The sequence below is a fragment of the Lytechinus pictus genome, chromosome 12 (genome assembly GCF_037042905.1).
Source record: "Lytechinus pictus isolate F3 Inbred chromosome 12, Lp3.0, whole genome shotgun sequence".
NCBI lineage: Eukaryota > Metazoa > Echinodermata > Echinoidea > Temnopleuroida > Toxopneustidae > Lytechinus > Lytechinus pictus.
In genome coordinates, this window is record NC_087256.1 from 18,601,207 (window position 1) to 18,612,497 (window position 11,291).

Genomic DNA, 11,291 nt, shown 5'->3' on the forward strand with positions numbered 1-11,291 from the left:
ATAAATATACATCATAGTTATTATTGTACAGTATCGAAAAATGTTTTGTTTAATGTCTTTTTTGTTATTGTTTTGTCTAACAAAGGCGTCATACAAACGTAATATGTTTTCAATGAAAAACGGTATACATCAGCCGTGCACAAATTTAAGTATTACATGTTTTTTAATGATAGATTATGAGTAAACAAAGAAAAAAACTAAGTGAGTAATTGATAATAATGCTGACTCTTGTTGCCCATGGTTCATCGTTGCCAGAATTTTAGACGAATACATTCACTAACATTGTTACTATGACCATTTTATTATTTACGTCAAAAATTAACTTTGACCCCTCTCCTCCCCCTGCAAAGTTTTGCTTTGAAGGATAACTGCCTCTAAATATACAGATTAGACGGTGTCAGACAACTGATAATTTAACTTTGATCTCGTCCAAAATTTAAAATGGTTAAAATCTTCTGTCAACCTAGTATGATTATGTCAACCAAGTCAAAACAAATGACCATACGTATCAACGAACGTAGATGGCGTTAGCACGTAACTGTATGTTGATTGGATCCAATATTCTCCAACACAATGTTTGACCATTCCCTGTAAACGTCAACATTAGGGAGTTTTCGTTCCGCAACGAACAATGGATTCAATAACAGAGTAAATGTACTATGAAAATACCCATCCAATGACAAAAAGCAGCTGGAAGATCTTTGTCGAAAATTGGTGAACCGGAACATCAGTTTTGTTCTAAGTTTCGGAGGTGACGAAAAATCGCAAGTATGTCCTTTGCCGAGAGTCAATGACGAACCTGCTATTTTGATTCATCAATTGTCGACGAAGACTTCTCGGTTGGTCTTTGTCATGAAGGGCATTTGACAATACATTTACTGTGTTCTTGAATCTTCCGTACGTCGCTGTGTGAAAACTCTTTCTTGGCCTTACCCACCCCCTAAAGACTGTCAATCTCCTTGTTCATTGGCAAAGGATCATTTGGGCGTTGTTGTGTGCGCCTGTAATCCAAGCCACATCGGAAAAGATGCGAGATGATGCAGAGGTTCGTGGTTCGAGACCTGGGAAGCAATTCATCAACATTTTTCATCCCACAAGTCTGACAACTCGCCTTGATTCTGATTGGCCGAGGAGCGCTGTTACTATGGTAACTGTCTGATAAAATAGGACTTTTGGGATAAACGTCTTGCAAGTCCTTTCATGAAACGCTACCCAGGTGATGTCTTTCGGGGGATGTTAAAAGTCGGTCCTTGACATAAGTAATCATATCTCAGTGATTAAAATCGCAATCACACACACACACATACACAACATCGTTCGGAGGCAGCGTATGTGACAAGGACTTTCAAGAAAATTTTAGAATAACTGAGCCTGTTGTGATCTAAAACAAACGATAACTCCCTTCCTCTTCGGGATACCACTTGCAAAACACATTGCGAGAAAGTAAGCAAAGTTATAAAATCAAATATCTTTATTTTTTCTATATAAAAATTAAAATATTTAAAGACAAAAAACACCATTGTACACTGAGAAAAAGAGAGGCACATAATCTCTACATATTTGTTAGTTTCTAGGACCTCTTTTGAAGTTCTTCGCATGGATTAGATTCATGCATAATTTTCTTGATAACGCATTGAATGAACAAATGATGAAGATGTTATTCACCTGTCAAACTAGAAATCATACGCGCGATATTTTTTTCCGTTACGACAGGTGCGGGGGTAAACGAGCCTCTCCCCCGGTCCTCTCCCATAATTTGCTGTACATAACTACGAAATTCGGGATCACCGCTTATGTCGGGTATGTATGTAGGCCTAGAAATGATCCGTCGGCATTGTATATGGACCTGATAAATGGCCTACTAGAAATACACTTTAATTAACTTTTTCTTTCTCTTCCTGAAATTTCTTAATCTCCGCCAATAATGATTCGTTCTTTTCTCGTTCCTTGTACAGGGCATTCTGTACGTCCAGTGGTCATAGCAAAGTTTGACCCGCTTGACGAAATCATCAATAATTTTTTATTGTTTAAGATGAAATTAACATGAGACCTGTATTTCCTAAAAAAAAACCAAAAAATGGCTCAGTAAATCATCAAAACATTTAAGAAAAAACAAAATGCACATGAAAAAAATTCTGAAATGAGAAAAAATAGCTTTGGTAATAAAGGATCCATGGAAGAGGCAAATTAAGCAAACTGGAGACTATGATATAGACTCAAGGATTAATGTTCAACTAAACTGGCAAAGTTAGTTGTTGATATTCAGGTTAGCATTTCTCATCTCCAGCCTTACCATAAAACGGTCTTAGTCGATCAGCTAAGTAGTCGATGAACTCGTCCCCGCTGGGATCCCGGTACTTCCGCTCTGCCAAAGCCTGAACGGCCTGAAAGGAGAAAGAAAATGCACCGATATAAGTGTAAAGAAGAGTGACCTCATAGCCACACTCGACCCAGGTGAGGTAAATAGATATACCCGCTAAGAACTTATTCGACGGAATGCTAATAAGAGCCTTGTTATTATTCGTTTCCACGACAACTGGACATAAATCCTTAAACTGTTCAAAGTGGCGCTAGCGTCATATATTACAATGGTTGCTATAAATCCCTGATACATCATTTTATGTCAGGCGCCATGATTTCTAATTTGGAACCATCACTATGATGTAACAAAAAATAATTATGGCGTCTTTGCTTCGGTAACGCCTATAATCTTATTAGCGTCCCACATAAACCATTACATTAATTGTACATTACTTTAAATGGGGAACAAATTGATTGAATATAAATGTCAAAAAGCAAACCGAATTTTTTTCCTTCAAATGGGAGATCAATTATGAATAAACTTTGTTTTGCAATTTTTCTTTTTTGATTGGGGTCTATTGAATACGATTTTGAAATCAATTGTTATCAACATTTTCCTCACACAAGAATTTGTATATAGGCCTACAGGGTGATTACTTAAGTAACTATTTTACTGTTAACGATTGGCTGATTATGTGATGGGATATGATATAAAAACTTTTTTTTAAATATATTTCAAATTATCTGAAGAGAGAATATATTATTGTATAATCACGAAAGGGCTATCGGGAAAACAAACCTCTTGTGTTTGGTATCGGAAGTGGGGCTTGACGTCGGTGGCGGCTCGAAGGACTACCTTCGCGACATCATCAGCCGTAATCGACGGGCATTTCGACCACTCCAAGTCATGATCGCGATACCTGCTCAACTTGCGATCAATCTCATGCACATCCGGGTGATCGGAGATGCCCCTTGACCCCGCGCCACCGAGGTCTTTAGCGATCATGGTTTCTCCCATCGGTGTGACGACCCCTCCGGGTTGAATTAAGCTCACCCTATATTAAAATGGCCGATGAATTTAATCCTAAAACAACTTAATTTGATTTCTTGAACAAGGAGACTGAGAAAGCGAAAGAGATAATGAGAGGGGGATCAAATTCTTCCCCGCTTCTCCATCCAAAGATAACTTTCAACACATTTTGGTGTATTATTATATGAACAAAATCTCCAAGACTGTTTGCATCTATCAACATGATTCATAATTAGCTTGGACAATAAACCACCCATATGATTAAGGAACAATATGGTCATAAAACTGATAAATACTTATCATTAAATTTTAATGAACTAGTACTGGCATTTTATTTCACCTTAACTGGTAAGTATCAAGGCGACTTTCCTTTCACAAGATTAGTTGTTGTGCGTTTCAAAAAACGTAATGATTATGAAAAAATAATTGCGAGCGGCGAGAATTGATCGGTTATCTGGAGTAAGGGTCGAATTTCGATGTATCATAATAATTTCATTAATTGTATATAGAGTTAGTTTTAAGAACTCAATATGATACGAACCAAATATTGAAGAATCGTCCAATCACCGCTGTCTCTTCGCTAAGCCCTTCGATGCCGAATTTAGCGGAAGTGTAGATATTCATGTATGGAGCACCTGCAGTGCAAGGGGTTTATACACACACAGAGACATACATACACTTTATTCATGACTTTACATCGCATGTGAAGATTCCATGCCTCTGATTGGTCAAAAGGACCAGAAGGGAACACGCCAATGACTGCTGGATCATTGTATATGACAAAATATTGGCCGGACAATAATCTGTCCGCTTGCATATGAAATCAACGACAGTACTTTCAAATTAATGAACTGGTTGTTTGTTTGTTTGTTAAAGACGATTATTTTTCATGAATTATTGCAAAGCGCTGAAGTTATGTCGACATAGTCATGCTTTTATGATAAAAATAAGAGTAAGAACAGACGCTATGGTACATCAAGTTCAGTCAGGAAATGTGATATACAAAGCAGCATTGAGTAATCTTCAAACGGATGATATGAACCAGGACTGAAACTTCAATCATCAAGTTGTTTTATGTTCTTGCGATTCATACAAGCCTCTATTAATATCTGAAAAATACCTTTTGATTTCATAACAAAAACGACTTTGATTTTGGTCATTCAAATACAACTCGCTTAGTTTAATGCTGACCTGCAATACGGGTTTTATTCAATTTTCAAATAAAAATGAACTCAGAGACCTGGATCAGTAACCCACAACTCTTCATTTGATAATCGTCACCCCAATAGTAAGTTTGAGAGTTAATTAGAAAAAAACGATACATTTTTAAAAGAAAAATATCTGAAAGGACAGACGCAAGGACGGTTAGATGTTGAAAAGTGGAATACGGTGATTACGTTTTATAACGGGAGCTACATAAGAATAGAACGGGAGATCGGAAAGCCCTATTGAGCATGCGTGCCCTAGACAATATTCGCAATGTATTCATACCCCAAATTGTGTTTCCATATTCCCTCTATCCATTCAATTCCCGTTGTATCAAATCGCCCAACTGACTCAAAATTTGTGCATCACGTTTCCTCTTTTTTATTTTCCTCCATGTCTTAACAGTGATTAAAACGTTCTTTTTCCAGTCACTATATATCAGCCCGTGTTTCGCCTCGCATTATTTATTTAGTGAACCAGCCTCCTCTTTATGATTGCAAAAGGTACTTAAAATGTCCCATCATCAGGTCGGGATATCTAAAAATACATCGCATCATTGGAGTTATTCGATCACTACACTCCCTCGGAATTGATCACTTTGCTTTTCGCAAAGTCCCCCCCCCCATATTTTTTTGGCTCATTATTATGTCACTACCTGTGGTTCGCTTCATAAGAAAAACGTGTTATAATAACAAGTCTGTATAACAGTTGAAAGGTACTAAAATCATTCAATCTGATTGGCTGATGGTATATTTGTTGTAGAAATTGTGCATTTTGTTCATTATAACAAGTTTTTTATGAAACGGGACGCTGATCTGCCTCCTACCTTCAATTGCATTCCTACTCGATAGATTGATGATCCTTCCCGATTCTTGTTTCTTCATGATTGGTAAGACTGCCCTCATCATCCGAACATAGCCCAGGAGGTTGACGTCATAGAGCCGAACAATGTCACTCATGCTGATCGTCTCCAAAGCTTTCTTCGTACAGATTCCGGCATTGTTAACTAAAAATGGAGAATGTATGCAGTAAATTGAAGCGATAGTGATAGTAATGGTACTCGACACCGCTTTTCCACAAGATACAAAGTGCTTTGAGATGCAAAAGCAATCCATAAATTTTACTCTGATATGACGTAATCAATGAGTTACCGTGTAATCAGTTTGCATGTTATGAAATTAAACAGTTTGACAAAGAGTTTGACTTCCTTTACCTATCCGTTAAGTTTAAAGGGGAATCCAACCCAAATAAAAACTTGTTTTTATAAGAAAAAGAAAAATCAGACAAGTTGATAGGTGAAAGTTTGAACAATATTGGACAAGCAACAAGAAAGTTATGAATTTTTAAAAGTTGTAAATATTGGTAATCACTATACCCATGGAGACTTCAAATTGGCCACATATGGGATGTCATAGTGATGTAAGGCAAGGACTACTCTTCCATGTACTCCAATACATATTATGGCTAAAATGTCATTTTCCCCAAAAGTTTTAATTCAAATTATATTTTTCTTTCATTGGGACATAAAACAATATACTACCTGTGTTATATTTAGATTACTGCCCCAGGGGAATGGGTACTTAGGAGAAAACCACAAATCCCTGATAACAAAGTACATGGCCTATGGGAAAGTTGTCCTTGCCCCTTGTCATAATTTACTTACCCAGTTGCCAATTTGAAATCTACATACTATTAATGATCTCAATTTTAAAGCAGCTATAACTTTCTTATTGCTTGTCCGATTTCTTTCAAACTTTCACCATTCTGTTTAATTTATTTTTCTCCTTCCCAACACAACATTTTATGGCCAAGGCTGGATTCCCCTTTAAATCTCACCGTTCAAAACAGTGATGAGTTCAGTGGGCACGAGTTCGCGGCGTGCTAAACAAATCGGAGAATTCCGCATAAAGAGAGTGAAAGAAGTACCATGCAATAGACGACTATTGATATCATTCACACTAACTATATAGGCTTAATAGTAGAGGACCTAGAAAGCATCCCTGTGGAACTCAAAACTAACAGGTTTAAAAGAGAAATCAGGACTTTAGTGTACTTGATGAGGGAAGTAACTCATAAATAATAAATAAGTCGACTTCCATACCAAGGATATCGATGCGGCCTTTTTGCTCCATCACCATGGCAACCGCCTCCTCGACATCTTCATCTTTGGTGACGTCCAGTTTGAAAGGAAAGAGCGTATCGTTGAGGGCGCCCCCGGCTGTGTCACGGAACAACTGCTCTTCGTCGAGCGAGCCAAGGATGGATCCGTAGACGATGAACCTCCTCTCACGGTCCTTGGCGAGGAGATTGGCCGTGGCTAGCCCGATGCCTGATGAACATCCCGTGATCACCACAACACGAGGCTGCTGGGATTGGCTGGAATATACGAAATAGTTTGTTCATCCAGCAAAAAGAGAGAAAAAAAAATGTTCAAATGAGCTCAGCAGTGACGAAATTACAGATAAATCTACAGTGTATTATGTTTTGATAAAAACCAGTTTAGCTTCTTGCAACTATGAACTTCTAGTAGATTTCAGTTGTAAAATGGGATTATGTCTAAATATGCTGTGAAACAATACATATCTAAATCTTTCATTTTTTTGATATTACAACATGACCCAAAAGGGATGTCAACATATAAAAAAAAATTGCTTGGATATTCCTTTAATATGTTCAAAATGAGATCGATATTTTGATGACCCTCCTGATGATTATAAAAAAATGGAGAAATACCATATCAAATTATATTTCGTTTTACTTTAGATATTGGTTTGAAATATTTTCAGTATAACATAGAATATCACTTTTGAGTAATGTAAAACTAACAAAAATTAATTGGTAGAAAACAGACAATTGGATAAATGAAGGTTCTCAGGTGCATGTCAACTTTAGTTTGTAAAATATGTAATTTTTTATTTTGACAAGAAAAGAAATGATGCATTGAATTCAAGGGCAGATCCAGGATTTTCAAAAAGGGGGCACATTTTCCCGAGGAAAAATCTGACAAGCAAAAAAAGGGTTTTCACTTTCAAAGGCACACTTCTGTTTTCAACGGCATTTTAACTTACACATTTTAATTGTGCCTCTCAAAAAGGGGGGGCATGGGCCGGCTGTGCCCCCCCCCCCCCGGATCCGCCAGTCATTGAATTGTTCGGTAAGCATATTACGCAACATTGATTTCTAGAAAAGCTTAAGTGCTAATTTCCTGTGTTTGCACATGTAAAGATAAACAAATTTTAACAAAATTAATATCCCCTAGTACTAAAAGGATGTCACTTTATTCTTTATTAATTACTTGACAGAAATGTGAAGTATAGTTATTTTTTTAGTTCATTTATTGAATAAGTAATACTTTTTACTAGTGTATAATTTTAGTAGTACTTGACGATACAAAAAATTGGAGGTAATTTTTTTTAAATATCTTTGCTCGATTATATAGCTTTTCTGGTGTTCACCCTTTTTTTTAAGGTCGGGGTTCGGCTAATCAAAGTTGTGGACAGAAAGTTTCTTGAAATTCTACAAAATATTTTCGTCTTGCCCTTTTGCCCTCATTTACCAATCTGCGTATTTAACTCTATCTCTTTTCCATTTCTACAACCTAAGTTTATGTCGTTTTTCCTTTAAAAAGTTTTTCTTTTTGTTTTCATTTCAATTCAAACGGAATAAACCTTATCAAAATTCCCATTTGTTTTTATGTCAGTAGTCATTTATTATAATTATAATCATAATGGTGTTTTCTCAGTGGCCTTTAGAGTCAATTAGCTGTGCTAAGTTGGCCACCCCCCCCCCCCCCCTCCCTCCAAAAAAAAAATCAATTAGTGTTCAATAAGTTGCATCGAAATGAACTGTGATCACGCATTTTTGTAGGATTATAGATATGGAACTAATGTACGATCTTGAGGAAGTGCTTTCCGAAATATGGCAATGACGGCCTTCGACCTTGTTTCGTTTGTCAGAATTGTTTTACCCCTCGTATGTTTATTTTTCTTATCTTTATCCCCATAACAAGGTCCCTGATTGTTTTATACATAATAAACACTTTTCACAAACACTTTCAATATCAAATCATGGTTTATCAACTCTTGCACATACATTTTACAGAAAAGTCGCCATAATTATCTTTTCTATAATAACAATTAAAATAGTATATATTACCTACCATCATATTTATATCATGATCAAAATTATAACAATGGGGATGAAAACGATTAAAATGATAATAATAATAATATTAGTACTACTACTTCTACTACTACTACTACTACTATAATACTAATAGTAGCAATAATGATATCAATAATAAAAATGATAATTGATAGTATTAATGAAAAATAATGATTATAATAATAATAATAAACATGATGATGATGATGATGACAATAATGATTACAATAATAATAATCCCCATTCCGTTTTGGACTTATACATATGAAAATCAATGAATATAGGCCTATCAATGATTAACAATTATAAACATGATGACTTGAGTTGAAGGAGAGTGAAAATACTCTCATTTATTTATTTCAATAAAGAAATTAGGTATAACTTGCTTAATTGAAATGATATCGCTGCCCCCCCCCCCCCCCCCACACACACACAAACATCAACAACCGCAACGCCACCCGACACAGCCGCGACCATATACTGTTTTGTAGAAAATAGGACCCTGGGAAAAACAAACAGGGGGACCTCATGAACCGGTCCCGGCCCCTGGGAATATGATGTTTGAAAACGAGAGGTTGCTGTGCATGTGGTGCACGAGAGAGACAGTGAAAAATGATTAAAAAATACACAAAAGCCAGTTCAGTGGAAAGAAGCACAGCCCATGCATGTACTTACCTTTGTGTTGCCATTGCATAGCCTCGTTTAGTATTGCACAGCAGGAATTTTCCAACATTAGTTGATCGAAGAAGTACCGGACTACATGTACTTCTGCTAGCCAACAAGACCTGCACGGTGGAACGGAACATCGATAAAATACGCTTCTGTCTGATGTACAATAATTGTGTTGGACTTTAACAGAGTCTTGGCCCTTGCTGATGCTGCAGAGTCTATTTATTGCTGCATATTCATGTATCAGAAATGCGAAATGTGCACTTTTTGAGTGGTGTTTTACAAACATAATACGTAGGTCTACCCTACTTTAAAAGGGTACAATGTACAACCTGGCCTGAGCACGTGTGCGGTATAGTACAATGGGTGCATCCAGGGGTGCATGCAGTCAATAAAACTTTGATTGCGCAGAGCAGTAAAAAAAAAATGGAAGTGGGGTGATGATACTTTGATGATATTCTGTTTTATCATGGAGCTACACCTTTAACTTGCCAATTAAATCCAAACTTCCCCTCCTCAGTTTAAAGCCAATCGCTATTATCTGACATTGACTGTTGTCATTTAATCCCCCATACTCTGTGTCTTTTGTTTGTTTGTTTGATTGCACTGGAGTTGTTGTTCTCTTTACGCTGTACTATAAAGGTCAAATCCGCCCCAACAAAAAGTTGATTTGAATAAAAAGATAAAAATCCAATAAGCACTACACTAAAAATTCCATCAAAATCGGATGTAAAATAAGAAAGTTATGACCTTTTTTTATTTCGCTTAATTTCACAAAACTAGTTATATGCACATCCTAGTGGTCGATAAGCAAATGAGGGGACTGATGACGTCATCCATACTCACTGTTTCTTTTGTTTTTTGCTGTATGAATTATAGGCCCTACAATATTTCAATTTTTAAGAATTTGATCATAATAGACCGCGGGACAGGGTGCTTTTTTCTTTCGTTTCATGCCTCAAACTATGTATCTAGCTATAACTTTGTCAATATGTGTAACTTGACTGAACCATAAACTGGTATATGGTAATTCCATATGTTCAGTGAGGAAGAAAACATTGTTTCACAGAGAATGAGGAGAAAATTAGAATATACTGTATAACAGAAATAGTGAGAGGGGAACATCATCGATTCTCTCACCTTGTCTTGCATGTCACTGAGTTGCCGTACAACTGTTTAGTGAAAAATAAGCGGAAGCATAAAGTGCCATAACTTTCTTATTTTAGTATCCGATTCTGATGGAATTTTTAGTGTTATTCTTATCTGATTTTTCTCTGTTCATTCAAATCAACTTATTTTGGGGTCGGACTTAGCCTTTAAGTTTGATTCAGTTGCTGATGAACCTTCAGGAGTCTGTACACAGTAAAAACGCTGTTTAAGATTTTATACAACGCTGTTTACTATATGAACCTTACAGCATTTGTTTAATCGTTTAAACAATCATGTTTGATTTATTGAAAATTAGATATTGAAAATTAAACTTTGTTGCTTAAGATTTAAACACTTGTTTAAACTGTTTAAACAATTTTTTTACTGTGTACAACTAAACATCTAAGCAACTCTCCACCCTATTGATGAGCTCCTATATATACACATGTAGTTGAGCACTTTTCAGTAACTATACAGTTTTATAGTCATAGTACATGACCCCCTCTCTCTAATTCTCCCTCCCTCTCTACTTCTTTAGTTACTTGCGTGTTCCTTTACCTCTTAATTACGTCATCTTTTCTCTCTCGCCTTCTCTACTTATACTTCTTTCGCTCTGTATTCATTTGCACGTTTTCGGGTGCCCCCTTTCTTGTTTCCCGCCTCCGCCCTCTTTTTTCTATGTTCTGGGGTTGTTGTATCGATTCGTTGTCGCTTTTATTACCACATCCTCACTCTGATCTTCTTCTTTTCGGCTTTCCGCGACCCTCTGTTT

General features: G+C 36.5%; 1 protein-coding gene across 1 annotated transcript; it reads right to left on the reverse strand.

Moving 5' to 3' along the window:
- On the reverse strand, window positions 1–9,852 carry LOC129273639 (retinol dehydrogenase 8-like). The gene is made up of 6 exons (XM_054910706.2): window positions 9,377–9,852; window positions 6,639–6,913; window positions 5,364–5,543; window positions 3,873–3,966; window positions 3,101–3,356; window positions 1–2,384 (listed from the first exon to the last, which is right to left on the reverse strand). Exons 1-6 carry the CDS (start codon window positions 9,505–9,507, stop codon window positions 2,268–2,270), a joined length of 1,053 nt encoding a protein of 350 aa, XP_054766681.2. The 5' UTR covers window positions 9,508–9,852; the 3' UTR covers window positions 1–2,267.
- Window positions 9,853–11,291: the final 1,439 nt, after the last annotated feature.

Excerpts from the sequence above, each read along its gene's own strand:
- LOC129273639 (XM_054910706.2), bottom strand. The coding sequence starts at position 9,507 with ATGTTCCGTTCCACCGTGCAGGTCTTGTTGGCTAGCAGAAGTACATGT. Across the intron at positions 5,544-6,638 it reads AGGCCGCATCGATATCCTTG|TTAACAATGCCGGAATCTGT; the intron begins GTATGGAAGTCG and ends CTCCATTTTTAG. Across the intron at positions 3,357-3,872 it reads GGACGATTCTTCAATATTTG|GGTGAGCTTAATTCAACCCG; the intron begins GTTCGTATCATA and ends ATTTTAATATAG.